Source organism: Onychostoma macrolepis, chromosome 21 (assembly GCF_012432095.1).
Source record: "Onychostoma macrolepis isolate SWU-2019 chromosome 21, ASM1243209v1, whole genome shotgun sequence".
In the NCBI taxonomy this organism is placed as follows: Eukaryota; Metazoa; Chordata; class Actinopteri; order Cypriniformes; family Cyprinidae; genus Onychostoma; species Onychostoma macrolepis.
The window spans coordinates 26,327,739-26,344,951 of record NC_081175.1 but is presented as its reverse complement, the minus strand read 5'-3'; the positions used below and the strand labels follow the sequence as shown (position 1 = coordinate 26,344,951).

The window sequence follows — 17,213 nt, the reverse complement described above, 5'->3', positions numbered from 1 at the left end:
GATCCAGGGGTACCTTACCCTGGCTGAATCAAAAGCTGATAACAATAAACAAACAAACAAAAAAAAAACCTGCAAAGCTGGTTTATGAGCATTATAATCCTATTGCAGTATATATATAGCCCCCCATCTCTCTTTCTCCCTCTCTCTCTCTCTATATATGTGTCTGACAATGTTTAATTGCAATTAATCACATCCAAAATAAAGGGTTTTCTTGTTCATAATATATGTGTATGTACTGTGTATATGTATATATAAATACACACACATGCATGTATATATTTAAGAAAAATATGTTTATATATATATTCAAAATTACTGACAGAAAAGGTCGACCTGGAAGGACAACCAAATGCATATATATACAGCATGTTAAAATTACTGTCCTAATGATTACACTGTCTATATTACATTATATGAATGAATATCTTGTTAATTTGATTTAATGAACAGTAGGCTATACAAACAATTGTTGTTTTATTTCACGTTGGATATAAATTAAAGTAATTGTTTTTGGTTTTTTCATATCATATGTTGATTCAGATTCAGTGTCCGTTTGTAAATTATTTAATGAGTTTGTTCAGTGAAAGATTCAATGTGATGATTCAACCTGTAACTTATAGGTTGATTTTTTTCGATTCATTAAGTGAACCGGTTCATTAGAGTCATTTGTAAATGAATCGAAGTACACTAGTCATGCTGTATGTTTTGAGAAGAGGACATTGTAATAGAAACATTTGTTTGAATAACCTATAAAATACATTAAGAACTCTCCTAATTTTTAAAGGACTACATAGCAACTTATTGTTATTTTCACAACAGTTGACCTATATTGATTGGTTACTCTCAAATGGGGTCCAGTCTCTGAATCCCATTTCAGGGGGTCAGTATGCACTGAGTTTAAAAGAAACTTAACATGTTCCAAATGAACCCTGTTTGTACGTTACTTCTAGACACGCTGCTCCTCAGGTTCAGACATGCATTTGGTTGTCTCAGGGTCTTGCAGTGGTTCAGAGAAAGGTAGAGGTCACATGGTGAGCATCAGGGCCATGTCGTACTCTCACTCCGTTAACATGGCTAAGTTACAGAGATATTGCTTACAGCAATTCAGCTTATACAAACGTGGGTGAGCTTAGAATAGCAGGTTGTTGGGTTACACGGGATATACCTGAGCACTCTGCATTTGAGACTACAACCCTTCTAATGTTATGCAAATGAAAACAAGATGCTTTCTTTTGCGGAGTGTCAGGTATAATTGGTTTACCGAATGTTCTCGTTTCTCCTCAGTGTACGAGGTGGTGACCATCACAGGTGATGTTAAAGGCGCTGGGACTGATGCTAATGTGTTCGTCACTTTGTTTGGAGAGTTTGGAGTGACTCCCAAAGTTCACCTGGCCAGCAAGTAAGTTATGCTTCAATCCTGTGTCTCTACATGACAGTGTTAATCTTGAGAGTTTCCAGATGCACATTGACCGCAAATTATTATTTGTCATTAATTTTATTAGTATTTTCTAGTGCTGTCAAACGATTAATCGTATATATTTAAGAAAATGTGTTATGTTTATATATTAAATATATTTATATATAATATAAATGATATTAATATAAATATATACATATAAATACATGTAAATATTTTCAAAATATGTACTGTATGTGAGTGTATTTATATATACATAATAAATATACACAGTACACACATATATTCTGTAAACAAAAACTTTTATTTTGGATGCGATTAATCGCGATTAATCGTTTGACAGCACTGGTATTTTCATTATTTACAAATGCAGCTCAATAAAATTGGTTTAATGCATATCAAGATATGTTTACTAACTGCTTCAAATTGCTTTTTTGTTCTCAACTCTAGTACGGTATTGTTGAGGTAAAACTTTAAAGGAACAGTTCACTCAACAATGAAAATTTGTTGAGTTTACTCACCCTTAGGCCATCCAAAATATACAGGAGTTTGTTCTTCATCAGAAAAGATCCTCTGCAGATTTTTGAAGATTAGAATGTTTGACAGGATTATTTCTGATTATTTCTACTTCAAAACGTCATGTTTAATTCAGTCTTACTTGCCATTTCTACATAATTATTATTTTAATTTATGAGTGAAAATTGTTTCAAAGGAAATCCTACACTGATTTCAGTATAGTGCAGAAAAACTAGGAATTTCTGTGGATTTTGACAGGACAGTGCATATATGCCATTGCTAATTCTATAATTCTGTATTCTTCTCTAATCTACAGCACAGAAAAGAGGTATAACTTTAACATGGCCACCGCATCTGCTCGTGTGTGGCCGTGCATTGCTTTTTGCGCACAATGCTGTACAAGAGAACATCCTGTGTGCTTTGACCATGACATTTACACCATCACATCTTTGGGAAATAGATATTGTTTTCTTAGTAGGGCTATACGATTATTCATGAAATGAATTATTCATGACATGAATTTTAATCACGCTTGGCTCATCCATTACACACAGTGCCATGGTGAAGCACAGGACATGCTCTCCTCTGTGCAGCATCACCACGGACATTCATCTGAAGGTGAAGAGATTCATGTGACTTTCTCATTGAACCAATGAGAGGGTACAGTCATATGACATCACTTCCTTTTGTGGTCTTTCGAGAAAACATGAGAAGTTTACACATCTGATCACCGCAAACAGGTAGGCTACTCATAAAAATCTCCACATATACATAATGTCCCATGTATGCGTGTTGATTTTTTATGAGTACAAAGAGAGACCCTCAAAACTCTCCCTACAGTAATCAATCATCCTGATCAGTGCTGGAGCAAATGATTCAGAAATTAATTACTAATGGGAGAGTTTTTACTTGCTCAGATGAATGTCCAAATGGTTAATGTTGCATAATGACTCATAAAACATTACAAATGCAGTAAAAAGGTCAGAAATGGAAAAGTTTAGAAGAAAATTGCATGAACAATTCATAAGCAAGTCTCCAATAGACTAACTGTATTCAAAAATCATTTGGAAGCTTAGTTTGTATGTCTCCAAATTAATGATTTTACAACCTATTTAAGAAATATTCCATATTTTTGGGTAGTTGGGCGCATCTCATGAAACTTGTCAAGACCATGTCTAGGTTCAATTTCACCTCATTGGACCCTTTTCACATTTCCAGGGTTCTCAGAAGTGGAAGCTTATATTTTTAAGCTTAAGATTTTTTTGCATTGTGACATGTTTTCATGGGATTCAACCAGTCGGGGAAATTATTAGGTAGATCTGTTCAGTAACTCCTCCTCAGAGAGTTTCAGCAGAATAGAACAGAAATGTTTGTGGACTTTAATTCTGTCCGACAGTCAGAATGCAACATTTTGGAATCGAGATGATATTTAACAGAATCTCTGAATCTGTCTAAATGTCATCATTTCCAAAGTTTGCTGGTGCGGTTTCAGTGTGCTGATCTCAGGTGAGATGTGTGTGGGCTGGTTTCTCCGCATCGGTAAGTCCGTGTGTATGTGTGTGAGTAATTTGGCAGTGTGAGTGGGATGTGTAATTCATACTGGGTGATTTTTAATTCATGCATTTCACATTTTGATTAGAGAGATGCTTTTGCCGAAGCCAACGCAAGAGACCGTAGAGCGATATATGGGTCGTTGACAATGACAGATATTTCTTTCTCATAAACACACACTCTTGCATAGTCATTTTCAGATGTCGGTGCATTAGAAAGTTTGAGAGTCACAGTAAATCATTTCGTTTGAGTCTATTCACAGATTTATCTCTATTAATTTCAGGAGCAGAACAGCCTTTGAAAAGAACAAGACTGACGTCTTTCGGATCAAAACGCACAATGTTGGGCCAATAAAGAAAATTAGGTACATATACATTCAAGAGTAACTACCTTAAAGGCAAGTCTTAAATGTTGCAGCAATATATGTCTTGTGATGTACTTCCTGTAATGCAGAATCGAGCATGATAACACGGGCATGAGTGCCAGTTGGTTCCTGGACCGGGTTATCGTGACTGACATGAACAGGCCACACCTCCGATTCTTTTATGCCTGCAACAATTGGCTGAGCAGAGACGAGGGGGACGGACTTACTGTCCGATATCTGTTGGGTAGCTTGAACCCCATGGACATTCCAAAACGTATGTTGTATGCTTGCAAAACAGAGAGCAAATAAACAAATCACATTACTATTTTATTTTGTTTTGTTTTATCACTTGAAAAATGTGACACAAATCTAGTCGAACAATTTTAGATTTTTAAAAATTTTTTATAAATGATAAATATCTTGCAAGTATAAAACATGATATTAGGTTAAACCGTTATTTATTTTATTTTTAATTTTTTTTGCCATGAATCTGTTAAAACTTTGATTGCCTAGAACATATTTTTTAATTAGACACATTTTTTACAATTATTAAACATTTTGCATTTAGTCACTACATAAATAACACATGTGCATTGCGTGACACACTGTAATCTTCCCATAGAGATCTGTAGCATAAGTAAAGAACCTCAAACAAGATACTACAACTCTCAAATAAAAACACTACTAATAAAAAACTACATGTAACCTACAGATATACTTCACGTTTTATTCCATATAACCCATAGATAAGATCACATAGGTCATGTGATCATGTTCATAGATGATGCATGCATGCAAGCATCACCAGACTCAGGTTGCATACAAAGGATTAGGAGAAATTTAGTAGTAGAGTAGAGTTTCAGATGGGGATCACAATATCACCAGTCCAATATTCCCAGATACCGCGGACAATATAACATTACATCCCACAGATAGGAGAAAGACTAGATGTAGAAGCTGTTTCTGAGAAAGAGCTCACTGGTGGTTTTAATGATAGTTAATACCATGGTGTAATGATAGTTAATGGTCAAAAATACATGGTGCGTGCAAAAAAAGAAAAGAAAAAAGCATAACAGGTATTGTCTTATAAATGTGTAAATGTGTGTCTGTTCATATATTGCAGAGAACAAGTACATAGCCAGTGTCTTCACAATGGATGCTAAAGGCAGTGGGACCGATGCTGATGTCTACCTCAATATTTTTGGAGAGTTTGGGGATACAGGTCAGTAAAACCAGTCAATGTTTCTGTGTGTGTGTTTTTATATTTTGTTCAAAGGTCAAACTTTAATTGCCTAGAACATTTTAAGTTATTATTAGACATATTTTTACAATTATAAAACATGCTTTTAAGTTAAACCGTGAGATTATTTTATTTTATTTTATCACCTGAAAAATGTGCCATGAATCTAGTCGCACTTTTGATTGCCTAGAACATTTGATTTTTTAATTAGACATACAGTAGTTCTTACAATTCCAATACTCATTTATTTATTTATTTTTAATTAAACAATTTTCAGTACTAAATACAGTCAGTGTTTCTATGTGTATGTGTTAGTCTTAGTGTGATGTTTGCAGGAGAACGGAAGCTGGCCAGCGATGGAAAGGACAATTTTGAGCGCGGTAATGAAGATAAATTCACCATCGAAGCGCCAAATCTTGGCAGACTTCGAAAAATCACCATCGGACATAACAACAAGGGGTCGTCTGCTGGCTGGGCGTGTGATAAAGTACACAAATGCACTTTTCATCTAAAATCTTCATAAAGAATATCTTTGCCTCTGTCCTGTGTGATTGATATGATGTCTTTGCATTATGGTGATGTGTTTTAGGTTGTAATAGATGACATGGGGAATAAGGAGGTTTATGAGTTTCCTGTCAATGCCTGGTTTGACATCTCAGAAGGGGACGGCAAAATACAAAGAGATGTGCTTGCCGGAGCCACACAGCCAATGGGTAAGAGCAAACGTGCGTGTTTGTTTGTTAGAATAAGTGCATTTGATTAAAACTTACTTGGATTTGTTTGTTTGTGTATGTGCGTGTAGCGATCGTGTATAACGTACAGGTGATGACGGGGGATATTCGTGGAGCTGGCACTAACTCTAAGATCCACTTCGTCATGCACGGTCTTAAGGGCATTAAGAACAGCGGTAAGTTGTTCCTGGAGGGTGGCACGTTTGAGCGTGCTCAGATCGACATCTTTAACGTCGAGCTGCTGGAACTGCTCAGCCCGCTCAGCAGAGTCACGATCGGACACGACAACGCTGGGATTAGCTGCGGCTGGTATTGCGAAAAGGTGTGTGTCGGGGCTATAAGGTGTTTTGAAGCTTTCATTACTTATTCATACATACACCTTGTGATCTGTCTCTCTCTTTCTCTCACAGGTGACGGTATACTGCCCGTTCACAGGTTTAGAGCAGGTATTTCCCTGCGGCAGGTGGTTGGATGAAGATGAGGGTGATGGACTGGTGGAGCGAGAACTGTATGAGATGGTCTCACTCAGACAGAAAAAGCAAAAGAGTGAGCAAATTATCAAACTCTTGCCCTGTCGAAGCTATCAGGGGTAATGTTCACTAAACATGCTAAACATCTTATTCACTTACCACCTACAATCCAATGTAACCTGACACTAAATGTGCTGGAATAGTGCTGCGTTGTATTTAAAGGGATAGTTCACCCAAAAATGAAAATTGTCTTATTAATTACTCACCATCATGTCGTCGCAAACCCGTAAGGCCTTCGTTCATCTACGGGAAACAAATTAAGAAATTTTTTATGAAATCCGAGAGCTGTCAGACCCTTCATAGACAGCATGTTCTCAGGTTCAGAAATGCAGTAATGGCTCAACTTCTATTTTGTGAAGCTACGAGAATACTTTTTGAATTAGCAAAGAAAACAGAAATAACATAATTTATTCAACAATTCTTCTCCCCAAGTTACCGTCTTCTGACATTTTGGAGAGTACCACGATGCATGCGCGCGCTTTCTCCTGAACGTAAACCACGTAATCAGCATTGTTTACATTCAGGAGAAAGTGCGTGCGTGCTGAACGTAAACAACGCTGATTACGTTAAGGAGAAAGTGCGCGTATGTACTCTTCTAAATGGCGAAATATCTTAATTTGTGTTCCGAAGATGAATGGAGGTCTTACAGGTTTGGAACGGCATGAGGGTGAGTAATTAATGACAGAATTTTCATTTTAGGGTGAACTATCCTTTAAGCTAAATTTAAAGTTATTGTCATTCTTTTAGTTGACGCAAAAATAGTAAAATCAATAGTAAAATAAAATTATTTTCATTAAAAAAATCAATGATAAACAATGTTCATAAAAAATTTAATCAATAATAAAATTAAATAATTTTATAAAAGGGGTTAAAATCAGTATTTAAAAAAATATATTCATAACAGCAATAAAATAAAATAAAATGTTCATAAGAAGTAATACAATCAACAATAAAATACATTGACATCAATGATAGAATATGATTATAGTGATAAAATAAAATACTATTCATAAAAATAACATCAATAATAAAATTATAAGAAATAATAAAATCAATGATAAAAATTAATCATAAAAATAATAAAATCAATAATAAAATATAATGCTATTCATAATTAATGATGAAATCCGTAATAAAATACAATTATATTTATAAAGTAATAACATAAATTATAGTTATATTAATCAAAATAATAACGTCAATATTCAAATAGTTATATTCATAAAAAATGATAAAATCAGTATTAAAATAAAATTATATTCATAGAAATAATGACATCAATGATACATTTGTCTTTATAAAAATAATAACATTAATAATAAAATTAAGTTCTATTTGCAAAAAAAGATAACATTTAAAAGTAATGTTGAACTACACCATCGAGACACACAAATTCATCTTTTCTGCGTGTTTGTGTGTGTGTTTCTCAGAATTCCCCTGGTCTCTGTGGATCTGGACATCCGAGACTAAAGGTGCTGGCACAGATGCACAGGTGTTCCTGCAGGTGTATGGGGAGACAGGCAAGAGCGACGAGATGAAACTCGAGAGTAAATCGGACAGTTTTGAACAGGGACAGTGCGACAAGTTCATTGTATGTCTGTGTGTGTTTTTATCTTTGTGTGTCATTCTAAAAATATACAGTGGTCCCAAAACATATTTGTGTACCTAAGTGTCAATTTATCTATGTCATTGCAGTAGATAAAAATATATCAGTTGATAAGTTTGATCTTTTATTTCTAACACGGTGTCCAGAACTTAAAAATGTTGAATCTTATCAAAATAAGTTTTTGTATTTTACATTTTTGCTGTCGCTCTAGATTGAGATGGCCGATATCGGAAAGATACGCAAGCTGAGAATCTGGCACGAAAAGAGGCATCCTTTCTCTGGCTGGCATCTTGGCAGGGTGAGAGACCTGCACTACAGACTAGTGCACTATTACACAGAAACAATTTGTCCATTTCACACTGTAATCATGATGCAAGCAAGCAGGCATCATGTTTTCTCTGCTACTTGCTCTGGTACAATTTAATGTATGTCTGAACTCAAATATTTCTCATCAAAGTCCAAGTGATCTATCATCTATGCTACACATTAATTTTTATGTAACTTTATATTCTTTCTAAATGTTGTTTCTATTTGTATTTCTTCTAATCAGTTGTTGGAGAAACAATTGAGACAAAGTTGATATTTAAACAAAATAAAGGATTCTGTTATGTGTCCTGAGCTCTGTGCCATAACATTTTCTTCTGGATTACTGTGTTTTTTCTGAATGAAGGTGACATTGATGAAGACCCTAACTAGGGAGAAATACTCATTTGTTTGTAACCGTTGGTTGGACATCAATGAAGATGACAATGAGATTGTTAGAGAACTGCCAGCTACTGGAAAACTTGTGCCAGAACCTTTACCACGTGAGAAAATCTACAAAACACAACTTTAAGTGTCCCAAAAAAATTCTTCTTTAGTTTAAAAAACAAAACAAAAAAAACATCTACATGTATATACTATATTTCTTTAAAGATCCCAGAATCCAAAACGTGAATCTGAAAAACCAATGAAGAAACATCAGACTTGAGCTCATTTCAAATTTGATGCCTGCTACAGGTCTCAAAATAGTTGGGACGGAGGCATGTTTACCACGGTGCAGCATCTCCTCTTCTTTTCAAAACAGTTTGTAGACGTCTGGGCATCGAGGTTATGAGTTTCTGGAGTTTTTGTTATTGGAAATTGGTCCCATTCATGCCTGATATATGTTTCCAGCTTCTGAAGAGTTTGTGGTCGTCTTTGATGTATTTTTCATTTAATGATGAGTGCCAATTCAGCACTCGGACTCTTCTACTACGAAGCCATGCTGTTGTAATAGCTGCAGTATGTGGTTTTGCATTGTCCTGCTGAAATACACAAGGCCTTCCCTGAAATAGACGTTGTCTGGAGGGGAGCATATGTTGCTCTAAAACCTTTATATACACCTTTCAGCATTCATAGTGCCTTCCGAAACATGCAAGCTGCCCATACCGTATACACTTATGCACCCCCATACCATCAGAGATGCTTGCTTTTGAACTGAATGCTGATAACACACTGGAAGATCTCCCTCCTCTTTAGCCCGGAGGACACGGTGTCCGTGATTTCCAACAAGAATGTCAAATTTGGACTCGTCTGACCATAGAACACTTTTCCACTTTGAAACAGTCCATTTTAAATGAGCCTTGGCCCACAGGACACGACGGCGCTTCTGGACCATGTTCACATATGGCTTCCTTTTGCCTGATAGAGCTTTAGTTGGCATCTGCAGATGGCACGGCGGATTGGGTTTACCGACAGTGGTTTCTGGAAGTACTCCTGGGCCCATTTAGTAATGTCAATGACAGAATCATGCCGATGAGTGATGCAGTGTTGTCTGAGGGCCTGAAGACCACAGGCATCCAACAAAGGTCTTCGGCCTTGTCCCTTACGCACAGAGATTTCTCCAGTTTCTCTGAATCTTTTGATGATGTTATGCACTGTAGATAAGATCTGCAAAGCCTTTGCAATTTGACGTTGAGGAACGTTGTTTTTAAAGTATTCCACAATCTTTTTACGCACTCTTTCACAGATTGCAGAGCCTCTGCCCATCTTTACTTCTGAGAGACTCTGCCTCTCTAAGACATCCCTTTTATAGCTAATCATGTTACAGACCTGGGCCCGTATTCATGAAAAATCTTAGCCCTAGAAGAGTTGCTCCTAGTAACAAAATTCTAAGAAAATTTTTAGAAATGTGGGTGTTTCCCCTTAAAATTAAAGAAAAGATCCTAGTAAAGAAAAAAGTAATTCAGAAAGCATCTTAACCCTTAAAAGAGGTCTTAAGGTCCAAAATTGTTAGGAGTACGAACGAGGACTTTTAAGAGGCTTAAGAGTTTCTTTAGCAGTGGAGAAAATGGACGAAACATGAAGAGGGAGAAGAAATGTGTTGCACACAATGCATGACAGTGAGTTAATAAGACGCTACACATTAGATCGTGCAGGGATCATGTTTGTGACCGATCTTATTAGAGACATGCTAACATCTCCGACACCGCACAGAAATGCCATAGCCCCAGAAATGGACATAATCACTCCATTAACTACATTAACATATTTGGCAACTGGAAAATGCAACTATGCAGAAGCGATGATTTGGGTCTGTTACAGCAATTTCAGAACCTTATTGTGTCGCTGTTCATTTCCTATAAAATACGTTCAGTATGACAGCATGGTAAATACAAAATAAAGAATATATACATATATAATGTGTGTGTGTGTGTGAGAGAGAGAGAGTACGGTAAAACAGGAAAAATTACACCTGTAATTGTGAAAGCTTAAAATAAACCCTACTCTTAAAAGCGCTCTTTTATTTCCTTCTTGGACAACCAACCAATCACAGTCTTCAAAAGACTGTGTCATCGCTGGCAACGGGGTCAGCCCTGCCTCCTCACTGAGATAAAAGTTTTTGTCTTTTCCTCGCTCAGAGTTACTCTCAGGTTGCTCCTGAATCACTTTTAAGCTAAGACTCCTAGCTAGAAATTTTTAAGCTAAATTAGGAGCTCTCTGAGAGGATTCTTAGAATCTTTAAGAATACGGGCCCTGATGTCAATTAACTTAATTAGTTGCTAGATGTTCTCCCAGCTGAATCTTTTCAAAATTTCTTGCCTTTTCAGCCCTTTGTTGCCCCGTGCCAACTTTTTTGAGACCTGTAGCAGGCATCAAATTTGAAATGAGCTCACTTAGTGGATAAAAGTGTAAAATTTCTCAGTTTAAACATTTGTTATGTTCTCTATGTTCTATTGTGAATAAAATATTGGCTCATATGATTTGAAAGTCTTTTAGTTTTCATTTTCTTCAAATAAAAAAAAACGTCCCAACATTTCCGGAATTCGGGTTGTATTAGTAGTTGACAGTAAGAAAAAAGCAATTTTTGTTAGATTTTTTTTACATTACTATTTATGTTTTTTTTATTGCTGTTTAATAGTTATTAAGTATCGTGTGACGATTTGCACGGGAAACATCAGCGGAAGTGGAACAGATGCCAGTGTTTATTTAAACATCATTGGTGATTTTGGAGACACTGGAGAGCGTCTGATGTTCATGAGCAAAAACAACGCCAACAAGTTTGAGAAAGGAAATGTGAGTACATTTGACATGCTGGCATGAAACATGTGCATATACAGTACATGTATGTATCATGGATTCCACAAAAAAATTCAGAAGCATAGTTGTTTTCAACATTGATAATAATAAGAAATGCTTCTTGAGCAGCAAATCAGCATGTTAGAATGATTTCTGAATGGTCATGTGACTTATCTCAGGTATAAATTATATTTTAAAATATAGTAAAATAGAAAACAGTTATTTGACATTTTAACATTTCACATTATTTATTTTTTTACTGTATTTTTTAACATTTAAAGGCAGCCTTAATTTAATTTATATGTAAATAAATAGCCTCATTATATCAGAGATGATTACCGAATGGCACTTGATGAATGAAACATGCAAAATAATTGTCATTAGACAACAATCTACTACTGTTTAAAATATTTATTGCTGAATAATGTGCACTGTTTACATAAAATTGTATGCTACATTGCTGTCACATGACCTCATTAAAGTCAGTGTGAGATGTCCAACTTTCAACTTAAAATTTTATGTTTTTTTCCCCATTTCTAAAATGTCTAAAATGTCTTAACTTTTGTTAATCTGATTAAATAATGAGTTGCTGGAGATACTATATCCGGTTCATTTTGAAAATGAAATCTAAAGATAAACACATTGCATTGTGGGATACAGAACCCAGTATATATGTGCATAGTATACGTACTTTATACTGTAGAAGTAGTACGTGTTTACTCTTTTCTCAGCATGATGAGTTCCTGGTAGAGGCGGTCACACTGGGACAGATCAAGAGGGTTCGGATTGGTCATGATGGACGAGGCGGAGGATGTGGTTGGTTCCTGGATAAGGTGATGGTCAGAGAGGAGGGGCAACCTGAGGCATCATCCATCGAGTTCCCTTGTTACAGGCAAGGCAATCCAACAAACATTAGCTTGTTGTGTGCTAAAGCATATTTCAAACTCACTTGTCAGTATAAGTACGTACGTATATGTGCGCGTGTCTGGCTGGGTAAAGAACACGGAAGAGTGGTGTTTAAGTCAATTATGTTGTTGAGAAAACTCTGACTCTGGTTACTAATGGACATTAATGAGTGCCGAGGAAACCCTACCTACATCAACGAGATACACACACGCCTATAACACACACACACACACACACACACACAAATACACACACTCATCCTGCACATTCTCCTACTGTATCTCTCTCTGTCTCATCTCAGGTGGCTGGATCGTAATGAAGACGACGGGCAGATTGTGAGAGAGTTAGTCCCTACTGATGATGGTCAACGTTTGTTCAGTGAGGGAACACACATACAAACATTATCACATACAAAAAAGTAAAATGTATGCAACAATGAAACAAAAAGTACTTTGTATTTCTGTGTACACGAAGATAGGCTAGATACAATAGGTTTTGACGCGTGTGTTTTTGTTCCAGCTGTTGGTTATCACATTGCAATAAAGACGGGCAGTATTAATGGTGCCAGTTCAGATTCGAAGGTGTTCGTAAAGCTGTACGGAGAGAAAGGCGACACCAACAAGATGCTGCTGGTCGTGTCCGATAACGACCTGGGGAACTATTTTGAGACGGGACAGACGGACATCTTCACCATAGAGACTTTTGACATTGGCAAGGTATGCTACCTGTTCATGTTCAGCACATTCACCCAGTCTAAAGTTAAAATTCTATTCTATTCTATTCTATTCTATTCTATTCTATTCTATTCATCTTCTTCAAATTGGTTCTGTTTACATAATTCTATTCTATTCTATTCTATTCATCTTCTTCAATTTGACATTTGTTCTATTGTTCAGATTCACTCTATTCTGTTGAACTAATTCTATTCTGTTGTATTCTGTTAAATTCTTTCTAATGTATATATTTGTTCTATTGTTTTCTGTAGTTTACATATGTTCATATTGCATACATACATATTGCATTCTATTCTGTTGTTTAAATTAACTCTATTCTGTTAAACCCATCTTATTCAATTCTGTTCTGTTCTGTTTTGTTCTATTCTTTATAATAAAAAAGTTTTAAAATTTGTTCTATTTTGTACTGTTGGTAGATTTGATCCATTGTGTTCTGTTGTTCAGATTCACTATAGTCTGTTAAACTCATTCTATTCTATTCTATTCTATTCTATTCTATTCTATTCTATTCTATTCTAATGTTACAATTTGTTCTACCTTGTTCTTCTGTTTACATTTGTACTATTATGTTCTATTCTGTTGTTCATATTATTTTGTTCAACTCATTCTGTTTTGTTCTGTTTTATTCTATTCTGTTCTTTCTAATGTTTAAATTTGTTCTATTTAGTTATTTTAAAATTTGTTCTGTTATGTTTAGTTTAAACTATTCTGTTAAACTCATTCTATTCTATTCTATTCTATTCTATTCTATTCTATTCTATTCTATTCTATTCTTCCTAACGTTCAATTTTGTTATATTTTGTTCTTTTGTTCACATTTGTTCTATTGTGTTCTGTTGTTCAAATGAACTCTATTCTGATAAATTCATTTTGTTCTGTTCTATTCTATTTTTTCAGGATAGGTACATAATAAGAATGGCAAATGTAAAAAAAAACTACTATCAAATGTCACAAGAAATTCTGTCAAATGATGTGGATGCTCACATTATAAAATATAATGATTAAAATACATACTGTAAACATTATTCAAACATTTATACATAACATTTATACTCACATTCATCTCAAATAAAACAAATATGCCGAATGTGCGTATTTACTGTAACTTCCCTCCGCTCTCTGGGAGGGTCCTGTAGGTAAACAGGTTGCTGATTGGCCACACTAACGAGGGCCTACGAGCCGGTTGGTTTCTGGATAGCGTTCAGATCTGGGTACCGGTGCACGGGCAGCAGTACATGTTCCCCAGTCACCGCTGGCTCTGTAAGGACGAGGCTGATGGGAAGGTGGAGGTGGAAATCTATCCAAGTGAGACGCTGGAGATAGAGAAATGTATGTATTTCACAAATATGCATTTGACAAATGCAGTTCTTGCATTCCCTGGTCATCTAGAACCCATGATGTTAGTGTTCTAGTCACCATGCTTTTTCAATATATGCACTCAAAATTTGACTATTATTAGTTAACTTCATGTTGAAATTCAGCTACTGTGAACTAAAAATGATCAATCATCATTATTTTTCTAATCGATAGTGATCAATTATGAAGTTACCGTGGTGACAGGAGATGTGTGGGCTGGAGGGACGAATGCAAACGTCTTCCTGCAGATTTACGGTGAGGAGGGAAAAACTGAATTAATACAGCTGAAGAGCCGATCCAACAACTTCGAGAGAGGAACCACTGAGATATTTAGAGTGAGTTAATGGAGTTGTATATGAAAATCCTACTCTATATTCTAAAAGCTGTGATGTTTCTGGAATCTGGTTGTTTGTTTCTGAAGAGATGCATTTTCATTGGTTGATTTAAGATCGAGGGCCCAGATGTGGGACGGGTCTATAAGATCCGAATCGGCCATGACGGCTCAGGAATAGGGGCTGGATGGTTCCTGGAGAAAGTGGACGTTAAACGGCTGGTCATGGCAATGGTGAAACCAGAGAAGAAAGAGGAGGACAAGAAAGATAAAAAGAAGAAAAAGAAGAAAAAGGTCAGATAGGAGCTATGTTTGACCGTTAGGTCTTTGCTTTTTAAACAAAAAGTGTATTTTCTTAATTTAAACCTTAATTTAGAATTTATTCAGTCTAGTCCAGCAACTAAATGTTCAGTACTAAGAGTGACCAAATTGAACATTTTCAGAATGAGCAATTGAAAAACTAATATTGATTGACCACTGTTTAAACATTTATTTTTACACCCATCTAAACATCTCTAGGAGGAAGAAGAGGAATCTCCAGGTGAATTGAAGGAGGTTGTTCGAACTTACAGTTTCCCATGTGGCCGATGGCTCGCTCGTGATGAAGAGGATGGAGAGATTCTCGTGGAGCTGTGTGCTGAGGATTATGAAGATCTGGAGGGTATAGAGAGAGATTCAATCCTTCACAACCAAAAAGTATATATAAAAAACAATGAATTTTAGATAAATACATTTTTAGGAAAATGAATCGTTTATTTAAAATTTACAGACTAATAAATTTACATTTATTTAGTAATAATTCATTAATTTATATATATATATATATATATATATATAAATTTATTTATAAAATATAAATGCTTAAGAAATGTATATTTTAAATTAATATTTGTAATATAATTCATACATTTATTCATTTTAAATAAATTAATAAATAAATTTGTTTATACATTTTATAAATACATTTTTACATTTTTTTATTAATTTAAAATACTGTACATATTTTATTTCATTAATGATTTAATTTAAGATCAAAAATGTTTAACAAAGTTCTTTTCATGAAAATTTGCATATAAATTGTGCTTGCGCTCATTTGCTTTAAAATAAATTTGATAATAAATTAAAATAAAATTGTTTGCTATTTTGTTATCTAATAGAATGAGATTCAGACATTGCAAGTGTGTCTGAAGTGTAAAAATACCTTCTGTCACGGTAGCAATGTACCACCTGATACCTTCAACAGAAGTGACACTTGTGTGTTCATGTATTTTAGAGAACTCATACGAGTTTCATGTGTTCACTGGGGATATGCTGGGGGCCGGAACCGATGCGAGTGTTTACATCAACATCTATGGAGAAATGGGTGACACGGGCGAGAGAAAACTACGCAAGTCAAACCACCTTAACAAGTTTGAGCGCGGGCAGGTGAGTGGAAGAAAACACCCACACATTCACACTGTATAGAGAATGTACCTGACTGCGGATCATTCTCAGGAGGACGTGTTCACGATCACTGGGATGGATCTGGGACCCTTGAAGAAACTGAGGATTCGTCATGACAACAAGCAGGCGAATGCTGCGTGGTATCTGGACCGCGTCGAGATCTTTGATACGAAAGATGAAACCATGTGAGTGTCATGCACTTATTGTACTTCTCATTTAAGTACCACCTTTGTTTCCCTTAACATTTCTCAGGAGAAATAAAAAGAGACGGAAATGCGTAAAATGTTGACGTACAGTAAGAGTTGAGAGCTATACAATTAATATGGTTTGCACTTCAGATCTTTAATATTGGGAATGCTAGATGAGAAATGTTTGCGTACATATTGAGATCTCTGACCATTGATTGCAGAAATTGCTGAAATATTCATATTAAATAAATACATTTTAAGGAAATAAATCATTTATTTACAATGTATGAATTAATTAATACATTGAAATTGATTAAAAAAATATACAACAAAAATTACAAATATCTAGCAAATCTGAGTATAATTTCAGACATTTTTGAGATCATCAAGAGGAGACGTAGGGTTACTGAGCCGTTATTTTAGTATCATTAATGTACTATTATAGTTTTTGTTAATATTTTGAATTAGATTTTATTTTATTTTTATTTTATTTTTATTTATATATATATATATATATATATATATATATATATATATATATATATATATATATATATATATATATATATATTTATTTTTATTTTATTTTTTTTTTTATTTTTTAGATTTTCATATTTTATTTTATTTTAATTTTAGTAATGTATTGTGTTTTGTCGTTTTTATTATTTTTTTATTATGGTTTTTATTACATTTTAGCTTTTAGTTTTAGTTTATTAAGTTTTAATTATTTTAGTATTTGAAACTTAACTAAATGAAAATGA

At 34.9% G+C, this 17,213-nt stretch overlaps 1 protein-coding gene across 5 annotated transcripts in view; it reads left to right on the top strand.

Moving 5' to 3' along the window:
• The window catches only part of LOC131528544 (lipoxygenase homology domain-containing protein 1-like), a 37,071-nt gene that overhangs the window by 5,044 nt on the left and 14,814 nt on the right, over positions 1 to 17,213 (top strand). For 3 of the 5 annotated variants that reach the window (XM_058757765.1, XM_058757766.1, XM_058757764.1), the window contains 21 exons: positions 1,285 to 1,399; positions 3,768 to 3,848; positions 3,938 to 4,122; positions 4,972 to 5,070; positions 5,424 to 5,575; positions 5,678 to 5,801; positions 5,891 to 6,141; positions 6,230 to 6,365; positions 7,780 to 7,940; positions 8,167 to 8,253; positions 8,626 to 8,761; positions 11,338 to 11,492; positions 12,227 to 12,387; positions 12,703 to 12,779; positions 12,921 to 13,117; positions 14,271 to 14,463; positions 14,665 to 14,825; positions 14,939 to 15,115; positions 15,341 to 15,482; positions 16,095 to 16,246; positions 16,316 to 16,449. In XM_058757765.1, the coding sequence (XP_058613748.1) occupies positions 1,285 to 1,399; positions 3,768 to 3,848; positions 3,938 to 4,122; positions 4,972 to 5,070; positions 5,424 to 5,575; positions 5,678 to 5,801; positions 5,891 to 6,141; positions 6,230 to 6,365; positions 7,780 to 7,940; positions 8,167 to 8,253; positions 8,626 to 8,761; positions 11,338 to 11,492; positions 12,227 to 12,387; positions 12,703 to 12,779; positions 12,921 to 13,117; positions 14,271 to 14,463; positions 14,665 to 14,825; positions 14,939 to 15,115; positions 15,341 to 15,482; positions 16,095 to 16,246; positions 16,316 to 16,449 (3,076 nt within the window). Of the gene's footprint in view, positions 1 to 1,284; positions 1,400 to 3,767; positions 3,849 to 3,937; positions 4,123 to 4,971; positions 5,071 to 5,403; positions 5,576 to 5,677; positions 5,802 to 5,890; positions 6,142 to 6,229; positions 6,366 to 7,779; positions 7,941 to 8,166; positions 8,254 to 8,625; positions 8,762 to 11,337; positions 11,493 to 12,226; positions 12,388 to 12,702; positions 12,780 to 12,920; positions 13,118 to 14,270; positions 14,464 to 14,664; positions 14,826 to 14,938; positions 15,116 to 15,340; positions 15,518 to 16,094; positions 16,247 to 16,315; positions 16,450 to 17,213 lie in introns of those variants that run through there. The other 2 variants (XM_058757767.1, XM_058757768.1) reach the window with 2 other exon arrangements.